Source organism: Bombus terrestris, chromosome 11 (assembly GCF_910591885.1).
Source record: "Bombus terrestris chromosome 11, iyBomTerr1.2, whole genome shotgun sequence".
Classification (NCBI taxonomy): domain Eukaryota; kingdom Metazoa; phylum Arthropoda; class Insecta; order Hymenoptera; family Apidae; genus Bombus; species Bombus terrestris.
Window position 1 is genome coordinate 3,994,271 of NC_063279.1, and position 25,168 is coordinate 4,019,438.

The following is a 25,168-nucleotide window of genomic DNA, read 5'->3' on the forward strand; positions in this document are numbered from 1 at the left end:
GATTAAAACTTCTTACCTTTTCTGCCTTGTCTTCGTCTATAGGATACAGATACTTCTCCAGAAGATCCTTCCAAAATAGTTCCTCCTGCAGCGACAGGACATCGATTTCACCTTTTTTAAGTCCTTCGTCGCTCAACCAGTAAGGTCTGCTTAGGAAGTTGTTAGCTTCGCGATTCCCTTCCGTATTCTGACTAGTCACCGTTTCAGCTTCACTATGACAATCCTGATCCTCTGCTGGATCTTCGCCAATGGCCCCTAAATGATCAGCTGTTCGAGAACCCACGGAGGATGCACGACGTCGATTTGTCACCCCATGAGGATCCACGGCTCTGATAAATGGATTTTAAATTCAAGTTGAATATAATTGTCGGTATTACTTCAAAGATCTCATTATTTGGAATTAGAGAAGCTTTGCTTTGTTAAAACATACTTCTGGCTTGAGTTCTGAAATTTTCGATGCAGAAAACGCAAAAAACATACATTTTGTACGACTTTTTATTACGCCTAATTCAGCATCATGCTAGTGATATTATATTTAGTTTAGTATAATAGATTATATTTATCCAATAAAACCAGATGACAAGGATTATGTAAAATAAATCGTAATAAGCCATAATCATAGATCATTCGAGAGATCTCATTTGAAATTTCATTAAAAATTCATTTCAACTCGTCGTATAAATTGAAATTGATTGTTTAGTTTTGCATGTTCATAGATATGATGGAAATTTAATTACTACTGTTATGGTTATAGCAAGGCAATCAATAAAAAATAAAAGAATATTAATAGATTTGCAGAGTCTTGTGTTGAAATAATCGACCAAGTCAATAAACATTTGAATTTATAAAGCATAGAGTGGAAGATATTTTTAGAATAATATAAAATCAAAAAACCTTTCGATAACTTCCAGGCGTTTGCCAACTTGCTCCAAAGATTCAGCAATAGCGACCAATTGCTGTTTCTCATTCGAGGTTTGTCCATGAGTGCAGAACATGCACTTGAACAATCCCGACAAAGAAATTTCTATCGATCCTTCTTCATCGTCGTTCGAGCCTACGCCACTTTGAAGGAACCCTAACAGAGATTTCTGTTTCGCTTTCCGTTTTGCTTCCTCGGCTTCCTTTTTCTCTTGTTCAAGTTCCTAACGATTCAGCGAGAAATAGTTAACATATTTTAATTTTGATCATATACATAAACGCTATTATAGTAAATACTGTTTTTAAAGAAATATATGAGACAGTAGCAAATGTATTAAAAAATTATTAATTGCGTGTTATTAATTTATTAGTTGTGATTATCGTTATATCTACAAATGTAATATCAAATACTAGAAAGCATTACACCTTGAAACAAATTTTTCAGTCGAACGTTCATTGGAAATTCAAATACTTTTCATTCATGTTGCTTCTCACTCCTGAATTATTAATATATGAATGGAAAAATGATGAGACAGAGAGCTTGATATAAGTTCTGAAGAAGACAATGATTTATAGTATTATACGTCCGGGCAAATTAAAAAACGTATGTTTCAAATAAATCTTTTTAAAATTTAAAACTATTTTATTTTTCGAAGAAAAGGAAAGAAGCATTTACGTCATCTATTTGAAAAATCGAAGTCGATGAAATGTTTCGAACGTTGTACAAATTAAATCGTTTCTTCGCTGTTTCTATATAACTTCTTAAATAGTTTCTCGATAGAAACTGTTCTTGCAAAATCTAATTTTGTAATCCCACCTGAGCAATACTGAGCATCCAGCCAATGTAGTGCATTTACATAGTTTAGTCGAATTAAGTGGATTTACTCGCGCAGTTTACTCTATTGCCGTATATATCTACGTAAAATACATAGATCGAATAGTGAGATTTAGCCATAATATAGATGTCGATCATACTGACATAGTGGCGGATTTGAATTTAATAATTTAATTCTTGTGATAGGAATCACTATTATGAGCCAATAATTTTCAAATGGATTTTGTTAAAGCTTGATAAGTTAGACATGTCTAACTTCTGTTTGCTTCAAGGTGCATAATTATTAATGATACTTGGTAAAATAACAGAAAAGAAGAGCATGATTAAAATTAGAGTCGATTATTCAATTAAGGTTGAGCTGATAATTACCGCAGCAGTTTTCTTAGTCTGCACCTCTCTCGTACCCCATGTGATGTTGTTCAGATTACAGATCGAATAAAAAATAAGCAACACGTACATCGATGGGACGGTGATGAAGTATATGACGCTGTATAGTAAGCAATACATTTCTTCGGGGTGCAATAGTGCGGTTATTATCATCTGAGATATTACTAAAAATAGGAACATCGCGGATGGCGACATTATCCCGTCCTGAACGATGTTAATTGCAGTCCCAACGATCACGGCGATCATCACCATGCCGTACAGAGTACTTATTATCGCCGCCACGAAAACCTGGCACACCGTTGTTATTATTAGCAGTTATCGATGCTCACGCGTGTAAACCAATTTTTGTTTGGTCTTGTATAAAATAGTGGTAATACGTTGAGGATACTGGAGTAACCTTTCTGAATCTAATTCATACTAATCTTAGGCATAAGAATTAGTATACGTTTGTACGTATACTACTTTTTTTCGTTTATTACATATTGCTACCAATGATTGATAAACGAATCTTTTTCCAGCTGGCCAAGAAACATTCAGTTCTAAAAGTGTTAAATGTCGAATTATTGAATTAAAATTCTCGCATCCTCAGCATAATGTCACTCTCAGTATCTACGTCATTATAAACAAGTTAGAACGTACACATGCAGACAAAAAAGCTTGCAGCTCGCGTGAAATTGTCTAAAAGCACTTGCCATCTTGATTTGCCACCACCACATGTTTCCTACGATGGTTTTACAGAATAATGGTAAATGTACAGTCTCTCAAAATTGACAAACATGATTTAACCAAATATTGTCCAGTTAGTTGAACGAGGGAAAAAAAGAAAAAAGAAAGTGTTCGATAAAGTCAATACAAAGGAACGAACCTTTTTGGTTTTTTTCACTTGGACCTCACGAGTTCCCCACGAGACGACGTTCAAGTTTATAATCGAGTAGAGGATCAAAAGAAGGTACATCGAGGGGATTGAAAGGAGATATATTATACCAGGAACAATACACCAAAACTCTTGAGGATGTAAACAGGCGGCTATGAAAAAGGAGCTGGATAATGATATTAAGAATATCGCAGAAGGTGAACCGATACCATCCTCCCCAAGTTGGAGGGCCGTACCTACGATCACAGCCATCATTATCATCGCGTATCCTGTCGACAATATCTGCGCGCACAGAAGCTGAAAGACAACAACACAAAAAAAAAAGAATTGCAAGAACAATCAAAGCGACAAATATTTGAAGAGCAGGTAGAAGGAACATGACGGATCACTTTATCACTGATCTCTTAATCTCACCAAGATCTCGACAACTTCTCCAATTCTCTGAAAATACGTTAGCAATAAAAGATATTTACACACGCCCTCATTTTTCAATGAAGTACTTGTTTATCCGATTCTATATATATATTTTTTTCTTTTTGTAGTTTCCATGTTTAGTTTGTTTCCATCGATCGTTCGTAGTCATATGAAAGTATTACTAAATGATACGAAATTTGATATATTTGGACGTAATTAACTAGCATGCCAATGCTATAATAAATACCAAGGTGTACAAATGACATTTATAGCCATTGTACGTGATTTCATAACGAATTAAAGAGACAATTTTGATAACGTAGGATCAATTGTTGAATTTTCAAATTGTTTATCATGTCCTTTTCCTGTGTTCTTCGTTTACGATAAGCACGTATAACAAGTATTAATTATAAGTAGATTTACCTGAATGCTCGCTTTACAAGTGAAACATACAAGCATGAAGAACAGAATAGGAATAATATTATAATAGAAGCTGGTCCAATTATCGATTTTGAAGGCTGCGACGAAAGCACCGACCAACATGAGGAAAATCGTGCCTGGTCCTAAAATGGTTCCACCTGTAAGAAGGATTTAGACAACTTTTTAATTCATAATTGATAAATCTCAAAGCACGAAGAATGAAACTAATATAATGGGATCGTAGAAATTACATGGAAGTTTCAGTGCCAAGAGAGGAAATTAATTAATAGAGAAATAAAAGTAGAACGAGAGTTTGACTGACCCATGAGTAAGATTTGATAAGAGATGTAAGGCAGAGAAATGTTATCGTTGATTTTAATCGTTCGTTTCGCGTCCATCAGAAGATCCATGATATTGGCAATGGTAGATGGTACCCATCGACGCCGTTGATTGTAAAACTCGTTGAAACCTTCGGGTGCATGAGTGTAAGCATCGCTGGCTGCTGAATATTCTACCTGTAAGATTAAACGGTGAAGAATGTGAATAACTGACATTATAAAATATTTCATCAAATATTGAATTTGAATAAAGACTTCAATCACTGTCCTCCTGTATAAATTTAGTATCTAGATTAAGTAATAATAATTTTGAAAACTTCTCTGGATACTTACCCTGTACCCACGTTGCAAAAGAAGCGTACAAAGCCATCGATCCTCTCCTTGATCGTATTGAACGTAATGTCTAGCCTCGTCAGATCTCGTTGTGTACTTCTTCATCACGTTATCGTCCATCAAAGCTTTTCCTCTGAACAACGAGAAGCAACCAGGGCTACAAAGTACACAGCCGATCATATGCTCAGTTGCTTTTTGCAACCAATGTCCGATAGCGTACTCGAACATCTGATACCAAACCATAGGACCTAATATCATAAAAAAAGTTGTACATAAAACTTTATTACTAAAATCTGTCGTAGGTCGAAAGTTGTTTGACGAAGATTACCTGAACCGACTGGATGAATACGACCACAGGCTGCGCCAAGATTTTTGTTCTTCTTCATCAAATCCACGAGCAGTTTCACAGCGGCTGGTTGAAAATCGATATCACCGTCAAGAGTTAATAAGTAAGTGTTTTCTGCGATCACTTCCTTACGATCTACGCTAATTGGCAATTCCATTAATCGATGTCCCAATAAATAATACATGTACATAACCTGGAACGCAAGTTTCGAAATAATATTATTCAATGTTGTGAAAAATTTTAAAATATAAATGAATTTTGAACTACTACGAGTAATAGGTACGAACTACTATGGCTATGAGTATTCTGAATTACTATTGAGTACTGTGTATATTTTTAATTCTTTAAATTTGCAAATATTTTTCATTAATGCTGAAAAAATTGACACAAGAGTCGGATTAAGGGTTGAAAATATTAACAAATCGTCAGATGGCAGATTGCTCTGTAATTATTAAAATTATCACTTGCTTTCGACTGCTTCATCCATTTCACCAATTTTAAAAGCTATGCATCTTTGATATTATTGATGGATTTTCTACTATAAGATTTCTTAGTCATAAGTTCTTGAAAAATATTAAAGCTTCAAAGTTGTATGGGAGTTTCAAAACAAGAAGGTTCGTTTAAAACTTCATTCGACATTAATTCCTACCTGGCTCCAACGTTTTCGATGACGAATCCTGCTCTTGTCCTTCAAATGTGCGATCATCTTCGTTTTTCCAGGAAGAGTCCAGACTAATCGGCCACCGTAAGGCGTCGGATATTTCTTCGGTGCTCTGACGTGCATCCGTGTTTGATGAACGTCCGACGCTGCCTCATCTAGAGTGCCCACCAACAATTTTACGAATCTATTCACTTGCTGTTCGTTCTCATCGTGATCCGATAACTCGAACGCGTCATCGAAAAAGATGTGAGCTGAAAGAATAAACAACGTCTCTCAACGTGCTCGAATGATCGAGATCTTGCAGACTACAACGCTAACACCAGAAAGCGCATATAGATACCTACTTTCGAATTCATAGTAGTCCGGATCGACAACCTTCAAGTACTTTTGGGCTACACGTCTAGCACACTGATCCTCGTCCAAACGTAAGATACTTTTCAAAAATTCCATCATTTCCTCCTTGTTCTCATGCCACATAGTCGCGCAGGCGTATATTCTCGTTACGTGATCGCTGCTCTTTACAGCCGACGGAGGTGTAGTCGTGCCATCCGTCTGTTCGTATATGGTCTCATAATCTCCGTCTCCCTTTTCTTTTTCTATCTCTGCCAGATCCTACCCGAAAATACAATTCTTATATTTTTATATAAACGACCGTGTCTCCGATAATAATCGAGCCTATAGAAAACTTTGTCTTGCTATGCGTAAAAAAGTATATATATATATATATATTTCTTTTAAATGTAAGACTTGCACCAGAAACTTTTAGTGGATTAATTTAATTCTGCGCGTTTCGAAACAAAAGCACCTCAATATGCAACGGTAAAGCTCCTCGTAATATTTCCGTGAACACACAAAATGTTATTAAAAGCAGCATTATGATTCAAAACAACAAGTAAAATGAAATTGTCTATGTTAAGAGCGTCTGTGGAAATTTTCCTTTCTAAATAAAGTCGTACTGTACAGCTTTATATCGTTTGTACATGCAGCCCATAAGACAGAAAGTAAATTTCAAGACTGGAACCTTGTTTTAGCATTTGACATATTTTCTTATTCGAGGAAAGAGATTTGGTGAATATGAAACTATCATTATGACTAATACTGTTATTACGATTAATATTTTAATTATGTGTGAATTTATTTGAATTCTATTTTTTGTACGAATTTTATTTTTATTAAATAGATTTTCCCTATCAAATCTTTTTACGTCAATGTATCCTTCTATCTTTCTTGGTATTCTTTTAATTAAGAAACAATTGTTCGCGATAAAACTTAACAGTCGACCCATGAATAATAAGAAGACAGATCTCGTTTAGCGCGTTCTCTATTTTAAGGTGCCGAATATTTCGGATATTTATGCTTCCTCGCATTTTACAATTATAAAAATTTGTTAAATTGTATTTATATCAGGATACTTTTACTCCGTTGACTTCATTCTTATTTTTAACGAGACTAAAAAGAAGCATACGGTTTTAATTTTAAAATGATTGAACATCCTTTTAAGGATTTTGACGGGCGAAAAACTGTTCCAAATAAAGATAAAGTAAGGAGATAAAAGTATACTAGTTACTTAGTGGCTCTCTCTGTGAATGAAGAGACATTAAGCGTTGGGACAAGGGATTTCCTTTAAGAAATTAAAACCAATCAAGTATAGAATTTAATGGCGATGAAAACTCGTGAAAAGCACTGGAAATACTGTACACAAGATTTTTATGGTTTTCTATACACTCATTGCAAGTGCCAAAAAATCTTTTCATCCTTAATTATAGACAAGGGATCATATAAGATTTAAAATTAACTTTTTCAAAGAAAAATGCAGCTTTATAGTTAGTATTACTAGAGAAAGAATAATAGAAATAAAGAAATAATTACCGAGTTTTTCATAAAAACAGTGTATAAGATAGAATGGCGGCGAGTAAAATTACGTTGGAGATTTTAATTATGGCCTTTTAATATTTTAAAGAACTCTGTTTTCTTAAATCCACATAAACATTTCATAATCGCCTAACTGGGAAGTACATTTGGTATCTACTCAGGGCATAACTTTGTACAAAATTAATATAAAACTTTGCTTAAAGAAGACAAGTACAAATTTTGTCATGCCACTAAGCTTGAAATTGTTTTATAGTAAATTACCTCGACTTTTACTTCCGGTTGGTCGTCCCTCTTTCTGTTTAGACCCATCGATTGATCGATTAACAGAGAATTGTACATAGGAACGACGAACAGTTTCTCTGTGGCGGCGAGACGCTCGCATTTCGGTGTCCAAACGTGCAATGTAATCCAAGTTTGTGACAGCAACCACAACAACCATACCCAAGCATATTGCTTCGACACGAAATCATTGATGAAATGGGTTGGCGGTGACTCGTAGAACAGATAATCCGGAATCGTTCCTTGAAATATGCAAGGATCGGTGTTCCTCAAGCCACAAGCAGCAATTAATAAAGAGATTGACACTGGAATTGTTAGATTTACCGGGAAAGCATAACTGAATCCTTGTATCAGAATTTTGCACGCGAATTTACCTGAAACAAGCGAAATACCATTCATTTTCTGTTCTCTTCTTCTACTTTTTTTTCAACATGTGAATAGGGAAAAACGTAATAAATTGTATTTTTCGTTTTTCCTTTTTTCGGACGACCAATGTTTAAAAATCCAATAAATGGATATGTCAATTAAATCAAATTGGCAAAATTTATATCGGACTCTTTGTCCGATTTACAAATTAAATATATATTTTAACCACACAATGTTGATGAATGTTTGGGAAATATTGATTGTCATAATGTCATGCCCCATGTCATAATTTTGTTATAAAATTTTCTAATTTAAACAATTTGTATTTAATAACAATCATTTTTTAACAACGTTAAACTTTGCCTTTGCCAACGTTGTCTTTGCAAAACTGTAATTTTTTATAAATATCCATGATCTAGTTACATAGCCCAGTTTGGTATTTAAAAAATTATTTAATCCAGTTGAAGGTATAAATATAATAAAGGAAATACAAATATTTACCAAATATGTATGTGAAGTAAGCACCAAATATTTGCAGCAGTAGAACGTATATAGGGGTATCTACGCTTCCTGGTACAGGTACTGTGTCGCCAATTTCCAAGATATCAGCAACATCGGTGATTTTATCAGTGACTTCAACCCGTTGTGTCCATGCCATAATGTCATGGCTTCCGAAAGCGTCACTCAGCATCGTGAACAAATGGCCAACTGTTTCGCCTTTGACGTGGAGTATCAGCAAGGTGCTAATAAAAAATGCCACGATCTTCCAAACCGAGATGAACATATAAGTGAAGTATCTCGTCAACCGCATTTCTTTCTTCACTCTCCCCAGAGATCGAACAAATCCTAACGAGGAAGATTACAATTATCTTGAATATTGGAATATTTTCATTTTATTATTGTAATATATAATTTATAGTAATTATTAGTATTTAGTAAATATATTATTTGTAATAATATTTGAATAGAATTAAGCAAGAAGAGTTGATTCAGATCAATGACTTGATATCGATTATAACAGTAAAGAAAAAGCTTCTTCCGAAAATTTCAATTTCGTATTGAATACCTGAATAAATTGAATAAATTCTGCTTTTCTTTTACGCTACAGTTTCTTCTTAATGGTATCTCATCGATATCGTAATACTTACCGATCGGACTCTGTATCGAAACATAATTTTCCCACCAGCCGCACGAAACCAGGAATAAAGATGGTGGTATGAGCCATAACGAGGGTCGAGAACTATCCAGCAAAGGCCAGAGGAAGAAACTTGTTCCTTGAGCAGCGAGCGCGGCAATATCTATCAGCACCAAAACAAATCTCTTCGACTCGTCTTTGTTCTTATTGCGAGAGAGCAGTCCTTGAACAATCGAAAGAAATCTTCGTCTTAATCCAGTACAAGTTCCCTCGTTATCGATAAATCGAACTTCGTGATGTCTTCCTTGAACGAAGGACTCTCGAAACTCTAGTACGTCAGCCTCTTAAAATCCCAAGGGCTCATAAATAACTCTTAAAGCTCCGTAATACTATGAAATCGCCCAAAAATGTTATAAAATAAAATTTCTATGTAAAATCACGATTAAGTACTTGTTAGATCTCTATCAGTCTGGTATTTCTAGTATTAATCCAAATACATAATTCACCTTTCTCTTGCATCTTTCAGTCAAATCGACCTCGTTCCGCTAATTACGTAACAAACATGCTGTTCTACCAGTTCCGACGTAAATAAGAGAAACGCGTTAAAAATTGAAGTTCAAAACATGTTGTGAAACATGGCGTATCTTACCTAGTAAACCAGGTACGAAGCACACGCAGTTCGTCAGCATCGCACCTTTAACCACGTCCAATTCAGGAAGTACTGCCATAAACATCAGAGCCAGACCGGTCACGTGGAATGTCTCCATGAGAAAGACAAGAAGGAAATGAGAAGCCGGTGGTTTCTTCCACGATTTGAAAATACATATCCTAGTACTGCGGATTAACGTGCCAAATTCTGGCACCGCGAACGCGATTATGATGCACCAGATCCACGCTATCCTCTCCTCTTCTGGTAACGTTACTGTCCATTGCCTGTCCCGGCCTGTAACAGAGACGAAGAAATACGTCTTCTGAAATTGGATTCACGAAACAACAAATATGTTCTCAAAGCTTATCTGAAAACAGAACAGGAAGAAGAAAGCCCACTTTTTCATATTACATAAATTATCAGTATAGCTGTTATCAACATGCCTACAATTAGTTTTCTATCTAAAAAGATTTAAAATAACATGAAAATCGTATCCCCTTTAGGTGTTTTTTAATAAAAATGACACACTTTGACAAATATTGTTTCAAAATTATACACTAATCATGCACTCGTTTCGATTCAAAAGAAAAATCGATATTCAATTTGTAAGGCAGGTTTACGCCAGTAAAAAGTGCAAAATGTCGCAACATAGAGAAGTACTTGTTATCGATGAATTCAAATTATTTTCTCTAGTTTGAAGATTTAGTACAAAAATATATCGAAAGCCTAGAAAAATCTGTAATGATTGGAAAAGCGACAAATAACGATAAATAAAGAAAATTGGAACAGTGATTAAGATTAATACAGTTCTTCTTTTTTTGTTAAATATAATTTTCTAATACCGCCCAAGAATGCTTATTTGGAAAAACAAATTTAAAACAAAGGACTATTCTTTATCATCGATTAGTAAACGCGTTTGATCGGGAGCCAACCAGAAAAGTGCACCTGCATTCGACAGATTTTCAAACTTGATTTTCGCCAAAATAAAGCTTCGAAAAGAATAATTGTAGTTCTTTATTAATGGTTTATTTTTGCTTATATAATTACTCTCAGTTCTTTCGTGTCGTTCATTCTAGAATAATTCCTCGAATACCATACTACGACAGCGAAATTTGCGTCAAAAGAAACCATCAACCACCGTATAGAAAAGCGGCCAGGCCACTAGGTTCACAAGATTTTTTTAATTAACTTTTATTATATAGAATCGAACGATTTTATAGAAGGTAACCTCGCGTATGTAATGCTTCAACCTGGTTTCACGTACTTTCTCTCCTTTGCTCGCACCGCGGTTATACATAGCGAAAAAATTCCGTTGTAACTATGTTGCGAGCACGATCCACTTTTTACGTTACTCCGCGACGGTTTCCATGAATGTTTTACCGTTCTGAAACTCAAGAAGTGCGATTTGGATTTTGCATCATTGGCGCGTTTGATATACTTTTTCATATCACGTACATTTTGTGTATTTTCGCATCTTCCAATTTTTCCATAAATGTATAAAAATCTGATTATCGATTCAAACGTTGCTAATACTGAAAAATTATAATTAAAATTTCTAACACGATTTAATCGATTCGTTATTTTACCTTACGAACCTTTATTCCAGCAAGCTTTTCGATTATCTCCCAAGTCATTCATTTTAAATTCTTCGTCGTTTTATTACACTGTCAAACGGTTAAAATAAACGTATTACATTTTACATAAAAAGAACAAATAAGAATTAAGCTCATAAACGTCTCCAAGGTATATCCTGCAGGCACTTAATTTCACGTTGTGCCCCACTATAGTATCCTTACAGACCCACAAAGTGGATTAGCATATAATCCTATAAAGCGGTCATTTCGCAAACGTTAATTGGCTTATCAAATATAAGAAAGGAAAATCGCGTAATAATGAACCGCAGATAACGTATTGCTATTATACTACGAATCTAGATTACATGCATCGAACGGATTACGTGTTGCATCAAGCACCGAATTCAACACAGGCGTAATTTGTAGAAAATTCACTACATAAACGCAATATAGTTTGCAAAGCGGTCATCGAGCGTTCGATTCGCATCGAAATACGAATGAGAATTTGAACGTATGAACGGTACATTTTATAGTACTATTATTTTAATTCCATTTATTGCATGAATAAATATATAGAAATACGAGAAAAAGAGCTTCGATGCTTGCTTTGATTTTAAAACTTTAAATCTGTACCATTCGTACTGTAGATTTTAGTTTTATTAGTTTTATGTTGGATTAATAGCTTTATATATTAAATTACTTTATTGCGATATTTTCATTGGACCGATATTACTGGACAGAGGACATGCTAGATGGTATCTGTGACCAAAGCAAAAATGAAAGTGAAATCAAGAAAATAATAAAACGACAATGAAGATCGATTTTACTACACGGAATGTGTAAGTAAAAAATATTTAAGTGATAATTTATGTCACTAGTCTAACGTAACAACGTAAAGGTTTTAGGAATAGAATAAAGCCAGTCAAGATACGAATAACATCGAATTGCCCAGAGCTACAAGAGGCGTCAAAAGTCCTAGGATTAATTAATAATATCCGATGATAGCGATGATATGTACAGGAGTTTGACTATCACTCACCTAATTTCTTGTTGCAGTAAGCGATCGTTCGATTAGCTCTTAACTGCGACGTCATAAATAGAATTGTTCCTTTGGCTACTACGCCGCTTCCTAATACTATCACAAATACTAATAAGTAGACGATCACCTTCGTGATCTGTACCGTCATCTCGAGGCATCTTTGATTTGCCATCGAACCGGAATCGATCTTTGGCGGTGGATTCCGGAACACGTCCCATCCTTTCGTTTCCACGACAGTTCTTTGACTAAAAAACGAAACAAACAGACGTAATTAAATTAAACAGCTGCACTCGAGTTCTTAATTAAAACAGATGGAGCCGATATGTTAATTCTGACTGTCTTCTCAATCAAATAGTAGTTTCGTATTGTTATTAACATAACTAACTTTTCACCTTTAAATTTTCCATAAACGCATAAAAATTCGTGATCTAGTTATTAGTTTCAATTCCAATTATACGTGACAGTTTTAAACTCTAATTAAAAAAGTCGCCTGGATTAACTCCTAAATTTCATATAAATATCTATTAAAAGAGAATTAAATCGAGGCAATAACTGCGATTTTTCTCGAAAAACGAGATGGCTCGTCTGACGCAAAGAACAAAAGCAAATTTCGTTTGCTTTTTTCCCCTCTGCGTTAAAAATAAAACGAGCGACGTTTGCGAATACCATAGCTGCTTGGTTAAGGACACATTTGCCACATACCTTTCTCCATAGTCCTGAGTCAATGGAGTACTCTCACCATCCGAAAAATCGTCAGTGTCAGCGACCGGTCCACCGCCTCCTATCATTCCATTCTGTTGCTGACTTTTTGACATTCTGTAAAAAAAATATTTCTTTTACCAAAATGTCTTTTAAAAGAAACGAAGAATGACAATATAACTTTGCTTAAGTAGCAACTGTAACTTTGCAAGTTAAATAATTGTGATCAACGAATTTTAAGTTTCACAATGTGGGTATCTTATAAATAACTTCTCAACCATTTCGTAAATGCCAAAACACTGAAATTACGATTCAAAAATTTCAATACCACCAGCTAAAAATATATTTTATTTTTTGTATACAAGTAACAATTCGAAATCGAAATTTAACGAAACGTAATAAACAAATTATCCATCATCAAACCAAAGATATACGATTTGATGTATACGTAATTGAAAACTATTGATTTTAATCGTCGCGTTATAAAACGCTATGAAGCAAAAACTTCGTCCTAATGAAAATATTAAATATATGATTTCATAACATGTTTTTATTTTAAAAAGACAAGATAGATTTGAAGCATTATTTAAACTGTCATCCAGTGTTATTTATCATTTAGAGAAAGTAGAGATATAATTTATGATTATTCGTCTGGTCAGTTGAAGTTCTATGCTAACGTAACTTTGGTATCTTGGACGTCTACGCCTCTATGAATAATTTCACATGAAGCGTGAACCGCTGAATTGTTTCGAATAATAACAAGTGAACCAGGAAGCGTGAACTGTACACCAAAAATTGTTTTCTGCATGTTAGAAAGCTCAACCATTTCAGAACAAATGTTTACCGATTATATCGAACAGCTGAACAAACTGTTACATCCTACTTTTTGAACTGTATTACTTAATACTTTGATCGTAAGAAAATATTCGGAATATTATTCATCGCACGATATTACTACTAATTAAAAAACAAGGGAATACACCGACGGCCCTATTTCCTAGATTTAGCAACGATCGTCTCGCTTCATGCTTTGGGAGCGTAGAAGAAACTCGATAGGATTATCAAAGACAAAATATAACACCTTTTATAAATATATTATACGTATTGTACGAAATTACATTATATTGGTAATGTTTGAAGTAATTCTGAAAATATCTATCGAGAAGAAACTTATAGAAAAGAGGAAAGATAAAGAATGTAGAACACGCGTATTAAAGAAGAAAGTTGGTCGATGAAAAGGAACCTCGCCGCTGTAAGCAGCACATAATGATTGGAAAATGGAAAAAGTAGGAATTGTCGGTGAAACGAGACGAATTGTCGCAGTATTCTGTAGTTTATCGACGTATAAATTCACCGATCAAATATCAAATATTATTGAAATAAAAATGGGCGAAGAAATAAACGGTATGTAACGGATCAGTAGGTAACCGACTTTCTTTACTTCCCGTCATGTTTTATGAGTTTTATTCTACATACTGATTCTACTATAACTGCGTTTTTTGTGAGAAAAATCGCTCTGTGTGAACTGTATGCACGAGCACGTTCGCGAAAGGGTCTCCTCGTTGAACTAATTAGTGATTCATCGAAAGCGGAATAAGAAGTTGCTGGTTTCTGCAACTATCCGCTTTATTACTTCGATGGAATGTGTATCACTCATACGTTGTCTGCTAGTTATTAAGTAGTTACGTATACCATAAAAAGACAGGCGATTGAACTCTTGCAAAAATGTACTAATTTCGACCTTTCTGAACTTATAACGTATATTCCTATCGAAAGGACCAATTTCCAATTTTGTATCGAATCTTACGGATTTAAAACGATGAATTTTTGGATTAAGTATATGAGTCAAGGTTGGCTTTCTTTCTCGCGTTCTCTTCGGTACAGGCGTTATTGGTTTCTAGTTCTAGCGTTCAATGAACGAATAAAAAGACTTTTATTAACAGAAACGAAAGTATTTTTCACAGAATTCCTAGAAATTCAGATTGACGTAAGAGAAATCTAATACAGTACGTAACAGTTAAGAGTTAACATAATATTTCTTGACATTTTTCCTGCTGGTTAATGACAATCTCCTATATCTTCTTCAAAGTTGAAATGAAATCTCTCAACGAACGACAAAATACAATTTTATCGAGCACGACCCAAGTGGAAACGATCGTCGCAGGATTATAAATGTTGGCCGATCGACAAAGATCATATTCACACTCGATTCATTGCACCAAGCAGAAACACTATTCTTTCTGCATTCTGAGTTCCGGCGTCATCGAGATATCGCCTGACATATGTTACGAAACTCTCGAAGAATCACGGAAAATCGGTTGTCGTGTCACACATCGTTTGCCAAGTGTACCTTACCTGGTACCGTTTCCTCGAGATCTAATTATCAGTTTTGTCAAAAGAGGCAACTGCTATTAAGTGGCGAAATAGGGCAGAATAAAGAAAAGAAGGTAGGTGGAACGTCGGAGGCGGAGTAGAACGAGATCTGGCTCGTGCTCCTCGCGATCGTTCGTGGCGCGTTTCAATCTCACACGGACAACGCAAAGGCGGAGGCGTATCTTTGTTCGTGGAGGTCTGGGCTTTCTGGTTCCTGGACACTGAAAGTGAAAGGGAACGAACCGTGAAAGATAACATAGCAAGGACGTCCACTGCAACTCGCCGTGTCGGTTGCTGCCCTCGAGGCACGTCACGGATTCGTTCGTTCCTCGGTTTCACCCCCTCGACGCCGCTCACCAGGCTCCACGTATCTTCTGTTCACCGAGTCGACGTTCTTTTCTACCTCACCCTCCTTTGTTCCCTGGCTTGTTTCCCGCGGTTCTTGGTTCAGGGATGTCGATCGATGTTCGATCAACAACTCGATCGGTTGTTATTTAAGTTCGAAGGAAAGTTACACATGTTAAAGAAGATTCGTTCTGTTCTGATCAGACAGGCATTTGAAATTATAATGGCAATACGATGATCGATAATTTTACGATCGGGTTTTCGAAGTTTTTTGTAAGTTGCTACGGTACTTTCGTCTGTCTTCAACATTACCTGAGCTCCTTTTTATGCTGGTTTTATTCCATTCTGGCTCTCGTGGAAGGTCATTTTTGTGGCTTCGACGAGGTCCCTACTCGCTATGGAATTTTGAATATTTCGTGCTCTATTCGAAATAATTAAACGATTCAGATTTTATATTGTTCGCGATAGAGAATGAAATGTTAAAGTTCAAAAAGTGTTATTAAAAATGTGATTTTTTCTTTTTTTTTTTTTTTTGTTAATACTGTTATACTCTATAATTCTACAGTAGCGAGAATAAAGTAGTCAATAACAAAGTATTAAAGAAGAAAATATTAAATACGAAATTTAATATACTTGAATCTAATTGATTAGTATATAACTGCTATCATAAATACAACCGTGTGCTAAATTTTTTTGTAGTCACTAAATTACAGTAGAATGAATGTAATCTTAGAAACATTTATCAAACCTAGAAACAATAAATAATTAGTCACGCAAATTCTCTTTTGCTACTAGAAATCTCAAATTTCCTAGTTAGCTAACACCGATGATCAATCATGCTTATTACTAACAACGTAATCATGTAATATATAAATAATAGGGACTCGTTGCGTCCAATCCCGAAGAATCGTTTCTAATTTATCATTTGACTAACAATCCACCGTTTAACCGATGCTCGTCTTTCTAACCGTCTTCTTCTACTTTCTTGCCTAAGTAATCTCAGCAGTAACCGCTGATCGTTGATTAATCTTCATCGCGAATGAAACAATTACGCCTCGGTTAATACCGAATTCGCGTGCTTGAATAACTGAATCGTTACACAACGAATAAAATAGAACGATTCTACGTCCGCTGTAGAAAATAGAAATTACTCTACAGAAAATAGAGCTTCAGTCTGAAGATTTCCACTGAAGCTTCATCCACCAGCAGTCCAATATCGAAGGCAAGAGTTCCTCGAGAATATCAGATATTTTTCTAATAATATATTGTATACTAAAATTACATCTTTTAATAATTCGACATTCTCAAACATTCTCAATGAAAATTCTATTTCGTAGATATATTTATTTTTAAAAATTATTATAGAATTTTTAATTAGGAAGAATCTTCGTTCGGCAATAAACCAAGATACAGGAGATTTCGTATAACATTGATATCACGTTGTCGTTCTATCTTCTAACTGCTATAATACGTCATTGTTCGAGAAGCCTAAAAATTTGACACTGATCATCTTTGTTACCTACAGATCCTTCAATTTTGAGCGCAACAATTTTACGAAATAAAGAATCTGTCAAAAATACGAAGCAAGTCGGACGTTAAAAATAAAAGCTTCGAAATACCCAATCTAAGTTAACAGCTTCCTTATGTTCGCAAAATGTGCCTTGGATTCGATATCGAAGAAATCGTGTCTGAACCAGCGAGATGTTGGTACCATTAAGAGTCTCGCGGGAAACATGAAAAAATACGATGGAATGTCTGCGTGAAGCTTATCAGGCTTCGTATATAGTCTATTCTTCTTGTATTTTATTCCGATCATAAGTTATGCTCGCATGCATAAACGTCAAGCGACCACGACCATAGAAACATCGTGAGGTTATGCACGGTTATAGCGCGTGTCTCTACTCCCTAGGCTACCACTTTTCGTCGTCTTAAGGCCGTTGTCCTATGAGTCATTGTCCACCATGGAATTGTTCGCCTTCCCCTCGATGCTTTAACCCTTGTCACGGTCCAGCCAACCTCGCTTGGCTCTCGCGACCACTTGTCCCTACATTTAACGAGGAATTCAACAAACGTGTATACCGTATACCTACGATTACTTTTATATGCGCGAACTTTCCGTTTTCTCGACTGTTAACTTCGAATGCTATCCGGTCACGGTATTTCCTTTTTTGGATCGTACATGTATGCGTTACGTAGAAGGGAACGTTACGGAAGCGTACAAGGTGTACGGATATGACTGCGGTAGTAGTGGTAAATGGAAGTTGAGTTAATATGATCTTTAACGGGTACTAGAATTACCATCAAAATTAGCAATTTGTGATTTTTGTTTAATTTATTTTATCGCTTAGTTTGTCTATTTTTTAGTTTTAAGTCATATTTAGTTTCATTTCGTAGAAGTTTCACAGATTTATAAGACTATATTGTTAGAGATTTAAATATTTTGATACAAAATGTCTGATCAAAAGCTTGTTCGTCGCCTTGTAGATATTAAGGACGAGTAAGCGTTTTTGAAGTTAAAATTTCTAATGAACACACCGAAACTTTGTAAAAATATGCAATTTGCGATCTCCCTTGGAAATGAAAAAAAGTACAAAATCAAACGTACCACTTTCTATCGATTACATACCGCATGGATGAACAAATTCTAAATGTCGGACGCTACTATTTTTAGCGATTTCTCCAAAAACGTTCACTTAACTGTTTCGTTTTGCTGCTAACACGAACGTCCTAGTTTCCATTCTTATCCCATACCAACGTCGATATAACAACTTAATATTATACATTTTACTTCTCTGCTCCAATTCTTCTTTTCCTAGAACATCTAATAATTTCTCTAATAGTTTCTCTTTCATAATCGACTAGACGTGATCGTTTGTAGATAAAAGCTTGATTAAGTGGAAAACTTTCTTCACTGGACGTCGTACATTTTCAATCGATTGAATCGCGCATACTAACACGAGTCACTCGATTATTCGACAGAAGGAGATAACGGTAACGCTTCCTTGTAGCCGTGACACCGATGACAGAGATTCAAATGTCGCGCTACATCTACCGATCGAATCGACTGCGTGGAACGTGGTTCCATACGCGTGACAGACTACAGGATGTTTCATAAAATTGAACAAAGCCATTTGAGTTACTATTATAAAAAATATGGAAATATATATAATATGAATACGTATTTCTTGAATAATTTAGATTTAAATAATGGCATACAATAAAAAATCTGTGAGTTAAATCCGGTGATCATTGTAGCTAACATATTGATCCTCACGTTGCAACCGAATGACAAAAGTAAACTTTAATGGCTTATACCGAAGAAGTTATTGATTCAACAGAAATTTTATTGCTACCATAAAACACATTTCGATCACCGTTCCCATTCTAGCGATTAGACCTGATAACAATGATTCGACTATTCTTTTCGTTTAATTAATACCTGCAGAAGAAACACTATTTCCCAAAGATGTTGATAATTTCGGCAAAAATTTGATAAAAGCTATCGCTATATTTTAAAATAATTTATAAAATAAATATTATATATATATTCATTTTTAATAAATTTCCCATATGTTCCTCCATACTTTTTTACAACTTCTACGCTATAATCGCGTTTCATTTTCAACTACAACTCCTATCTAAATGCCACCATATGGTTCAAGGAAAACAACATATCTTAAACAATAAACACTTAAAAACTGGTCTCCATAAATTACTTACATATAACAACAATCATATTAAAAACTAAGATTTCCTTAATAAACTGTCCCTTAATGACTATCTCCAAAACAAGATAACCCTGAAACAAATCACTTTAAAATTCATCTTGTCTAAAGACAAGCCAAAAGAACCGACACACGGATTCATTTTTCAGCGAACAAACGAATTCCGCAACTCTTGCCCCTCTCGTTCCGCAGAATGACGAAAAGAAGACGAAGGCAAACGATCGATGATTCGAATCGAGAAGAAATTTACGAAAACGGTATCGCGTGCGAATGAATCATAGGATTAAGAAAAGGGAGACACTTTCGCAGAAGAACGCGAGCCTAGGGAGAAAGGAATGACCTTGCAATGGAGGATATTTCGAATCGATTACACGGACAGAACACGCACAAAGGCGCGAACGACGATTAACCGATTCCCCTCGCTGTGAATTCTTTGTGAATCAACAGTTTTCTCGCGTATCCGGTAACCTGCTTCCTCTTTTATATCCTAGTGTCGCCGATGGGTTACTGTGTCTCCAGGCGCAACGCGTGATTCCCACGCGTGTGATTCACTTGACTTTGTCATCTTCGATCGCTTTCTTAATACCACATGCGAGCTCTTCGAAAGTTTGCCGCAAGAAAAACCCAACGCGGGAGAAATATTACATCGCGTCTGAGTGAATCTGCCGAGGTCGTGGCGTGTTCTTGATGGATAGTGTGGAATTCGGACGACTGGATTACAGAGAAACGTAGAAAGTATAGATATGTAGGCAAATTCGAACTTTTATGAAGATTGTTAAAGCAACGGACCTTAAGCGAAGATTCGTTTCACCGAGTAAAAATTATAATGATTACTACGCTGTGGATATTGCACGTTTCTGATGAATGGTGGGATTTACAATCGCGGGAAAATGAAAAATGCTCCACTTAGTAGCTGCTTTGATGCCCGGGAAATAGAGAGAAAGGTGATGATTAGACTGCGGATGTTTGTGCGTAAAAATACAAATTTTTATCGACGTTAATAAGGAAATAGAGCTTGAACGAAAGTTTTTTTCGTTCGCTAAATGTTAGAACGATTATTTTAACCACGATAAATTGTATGTATAAATTATACGAGCACAACTAGAGAAATGAATCTTAAATAGGGATTTGTCTCACTGAATATTCTAAAAGTAATCGTATAACTTTCGTACCGCTAAGTTCTTTTATATGTTAGGCTGGACGTAAATGCCTCCATAAATGTATTTTGCCTCGTACTACAAGTACATACATACTTCAGAATGAGAACATTCTCAAAGTTGCACATTGTTGTAACTTTAATGTTTCTTTGCTTTTTAAGTACGTATCGTTTCGTTTATGAATTACATCAATTCCATACTAAAATGATAGAAAGGATATACATTCAAATAGTAGATATGTATGCATATAATTGATTAATTAAATTAATATTTGAATATTGAATTAATGACAGATTAATATATGTCGGAGGGAATTCTACCGTAATATTCATAATATAATATGTCTTGGATGGACATCATTTTGTAAACTTGTAAATCATTATATAATTAGACAAAATTTCAACATTTTGAAAATAATTTAAGCATCTTACGTTCGTCTGTCTTTGACATTAACAACGTCGCAACAATTTCGAAACTCGCTATGAGAAGATAGTCAGATGAGTGAATACTAATTCGATGCAACACCAGTAACAGCGTAATCTATTATTGGATTATACGTCAAATACTATGTATGTACTTAGTTGTTTAATCGTGAGAAAGGATCTTCTCTTCACCTATATGTATCGTATCTATATAAATGCATTTCTTTATATGTATTATTAAAATATAATTTAAAAACAAATCGTACGATAATGTAATGTTAAGTAAATAAAAGTGTAAGATTTGGAATTGATCAAATAACGTGTAAAATTGTGTTGTAAATTATTGTAAGATAACGAAATAAATATATTTTATCAATGCACTTTTATACTAATACACTTGTGAATGTATATTACGATAAAATATTTGATATTTATCTAAATTAGATTTCTCTGTTCAATTACTACGGATTATTTCTACTTACTGGAACTAGTTTATTTTCTTGCAATAACGAAAAAGAAAAATAAGATTCTTGAACAAGTAACAGAAAGATAATAATGTTCTATGATATATGATATTGCAGTGAACGTTTAATCGAAGTAACTTTCAAAGTTACATCGTATCGATCGATATGGCGTGAATATTGAAATCTTTCGAAAATATTATCGATACGCACGTGTAAAAGAATCGTATTTCGTTCGAATAATTCGATGTAATTCGATATAATTTAAAGAAAATAGTTACCTTGATAGCGCAGAAACTAATAAACCTCAATGACGAGAGGCACGGCGATTCTAAGATATAAGTCACACTGAAATCTACTATGTATGAGTTTAACAATAATTTCTTAATCTCGATAACGTTGCATTATTATCATTTTCTTTGTCGTATTTTATCTTCCGTTACTACGTCATTCAAGGAATTGTAACGTAAACTATGTGACAAGAATTAAAAATTAAAATATGCTGGGTTATCGATAATATTAGCTAGTACTTGTACGTGTATTTATTAAATTACTTCCTGTCATTAATTTATTTCTATCATACCTGTAATATCATATCTTTTCGAATCTATTAATTGCAACAGATTTTAACTAGAACGATGAAAATTGAAATAGATTCTACAATTGCACTTAATTGCAAACTGAATTATCTTTATCGATTACCGTTCTTTCAATCTTTAATCCGGTCTGTTTGCGCAATTTCAGTTGCCACATCTAGTAGACATGTAAGAGATAATAAAACCGATAACGACCATCATAATGCTATTTACACATATATGGGTCAATGTCTATATTGATCGTCCTTAGAAAAGTATTAAAAGGAAAATCATTTTTATTAGAAGTAAAAATTAAACCCATTTATCGCGAACATATCGATAACAATCGTATGATTTTTTTCTCTTTGACAGATCCCATTTCTAATCGATGACTGTAGTAAAAAAACAGTTGCGTACCGATTTAGGATTTAGAAGCTTCAAAGTTCAGAACATCGTGGCTTATTGTTCCTCGATGATTCAAGAGAGATAATAGCGAATTTTATTACAAAGGAAAACTTTTTCATCGGAAGATAAGACATTTTTCTAAATACAAGGAACTGAATCATTTTTCATCGCGCGATTCAGAAATGTTATTACTTGGAATATCTGGTAAGACTACAGGTGCTGGAATAATTTTTGTTTAACTTCTTAAAAACACGTAATGAGTGAAAATTGTACAAGGATGATATTAAAATGCTATAACCGAGATAGTAAGAATTCAGTTTATTAAACAGATTCATTAAACAGTATCTGTTTAAATATTATTTGGCTATAAAAAGAAGAGATTATAGTTGATCGTAGTTTTTCGCTTCAGTCAGAAATCTACGGATTGACAGACCTTACAAATGAATCGTTTAATGGCAGTATAATGGTATATTGATAAGGTACAACCATTGAGTAATAAACAAAGAAAGTAAAACTTTCAAGATGTGGATATAGAGGTATGTCATTTCTAAATTCTACAGTATTATAGAAAACAAATATAATTCTTTATAACTAAAAAATAACGATCAGACGGATTAAAATTAACTTGTGGCGCGAATTTATGGATTAACTTGATACTTTCGTTTATTTACTTCTCATATCATTTTTTGTTGTTTCAATCTATCTTTAAAGTACAATCAAAGATTCACCTGTTCAAACGATACATTACAACTCGTCAATTGAACACTGTACAAGCGTGTAAAGAGTACTCTCGGGTTCTCGATATAAAAATTTAGATATTACATAGATATTAAGTTGACAAAGACACTTATGACGACGATGTATCATTACAGGATATGTCATCCATTATTTGATCGACCATTTTATAGAACATCCTAAGATACAGAGAAGCGTATCAAGATAAAGTAGCCTCTCAAATTATTTAATAATTACTCGAATCTTGATTAATGTCGACTATAATAGCGTCTTGATCCAATATCAACGTATTATCAGACTTCGTTGATATTCATCTTATAAATTTGACACTTAATCGATATGCGAGTTTAGTACAGAAAATCCTAGTAACGAAACGTTGGAAACACTTTACTTTGTAAATAAATTAAAAATAAGTTGAAGCGAATTGGAAACGGAAAAAGATCGGGAAGAAATTAATAAATTAGAAACTGTTGTTTGATACAAATAATTTGCATGGAAGTATGTATTCCTATTTAAACCATTCTATCAACGGAAACTCGAAGGGAACCACTTTCATGCCAATTATGCAACATGCAATCGAAAACATATAACATCGATCACGCAACGCACCGCGATTAAAGAGTCGAACAAGAAGCGCGCCATACTTTCTAGACGATCTCTTCGATTCTCGACGAATTAGTATCTCGAAACGAGGAAAAAAAGGAGAATAATCAACGAAAGTGAAAACAGTAGGAAAGAGAGAGAGAGAAAAAGAGACGGCATCGGCAACACGTCAGACCGTCCTATAAATATCTAATTTCCACCTCACGCCCTCGTCACTCTTTTGCAATACCGTTATACGTTAGCGTGTTGTCTTGCAAAATGATCAATGAAATCCCAATCGCTAGTACTGATATGGAAATCACGCATTCTCATAATTAGACAGCGGAACCGTACGCGACGGCCGACACGAATAACTTGTTCCTTTATTTTCCTAAATTTAATAATTATTAAAATTACTATTAAATTATATTTATCAATTTAAAAATTTGTAGATTAAATTGTACCATTTATAGAAATAGTACAATTCAAATTGCTGCTTAGTTATAAATATATTATGAATATTTATACAAATTAATACCTTGCTAAGTACAATCGAGAAAATGGAATTTAAACAGAGATTTGTCCCAATTACCCAATACTGTACATATAACATTTTATGTTATGTATATTTGCATATCTTATGTATTTTGTGTACTATGACACTTTTAAATTTCCCATAAGTGGCAGAAAAATTCGCGTACTTAATAAAATTATAATATTTCGTAGAATATTTTTCGTTCTATCTCGATGATCAGAAACTTTGCCGCTTTTTCTAATGCGATGACAAACGAGACGCGCGACACTTGTCACATTCATCACAATTTCGTGACAAGTGACTAGGAACTGCTATCAGTTGTCTAATTACAATGAAAAGATCGAACGTCTGCTAAAATTTAAGTCTCATTTCTCTGCTGAAATTGAAATTTGATTCGATTCGATCGGAACTCGAACTTCCGACAAGCCGCAAACTTGCAAATCAGGCGTTACATGCTAAATGATTAGTGGAGAAACCACATATTTCCTAAGAAGGAATTTTTGTTATTCAGAAATAAACTCTCCTATCATTTTTCTATGAAGTTCTACGCTACTAGAATTTGAAAATCCTTAAATGATATTTGCATATTTAAAGATAAACACATACGTAATAAAAAGTAGAATCTAATCTGACAAAATTTAACGGCAGGGCTAAATAACGGCAGAGGTTGGTAACAAATATTCTACGAATAATCATAACACAATAATTAACAAA

At 34.4% G+C, this 25,168-nt stretch overlaps 1 protein-coding gene across 5 annotated transcripts in view; it reads right to left on the reverse strand.

Annotated features, from left to right (window-relative positions):
- The window catches only part of LOC100647512 (chitin synthase chs-2), a 34,353-nt gene that overhangs the window by 7,353 nt on the left and 1,832 nt on the right, over nt 1-25,168 (reverse strand). For 3 of the 5 annotated variants that reach the window (XM_048409989.1, XM_012313421.3, XM_012313416.3), the window contains exons 2-16: nt 13,143-13,256; nt 12,441-12,685; nt 9,828-10,121; nt 9,192-9,401; nt 8,545-8,889; nt 7,660-8,051; nt 5,871-6,138; nt 5,515-5,777; nt 4,848-5,058; nt 4,520-4,767; nt 4,171-4,363; nt 3,852-4,006; nt 2,123-2,428; nt 895-1,142; nt 17-329 (exon numbers count right to left, since the gene is read on the reverse strand). In XM_048409989.1, coding sequence (XP_048265946.1) covers nt 17-329; nt 895-1,142; nt 2,123-2,428; nt 3,852-4,006; nt 4,171-4,363; nt 4,520-4,767; nt 4,848-5,058; nt 5,515-5,777; nt 5,871-6,138; nt 7,660-8,051; nt 8,545-8,889; nt 9,192-9,401; nt 9,828-10,121; nt 12,441-12,685; nt 13,143-13,255 — 3,804 coding nt within the window. In that variant the 5' untranslated portion in view covers nt 13,256. Of the gene's footprint in view, nt 1-16; nt 330-894; nt 1,143-2,122; nt 2,429-3,005; nt 3,312-3,851; nt 4,007-4,170; nt 4,364-4,519; nt 4,768-4,847; nt 5,059-5,514; nt 5,778-5,870; nt 6,139-7,659; nt 8,052-8,544; nt 8,890-9,191; nt 9,402-9,827; nt 10,122-12,440; nt 12,686-13,142; nt 13,257-25,168 lie in introns of all 5 variants that reach the window. The other 2 variants (XM_048409988.1, XM_012313422.3) reach the window with 1 other exon arrangement.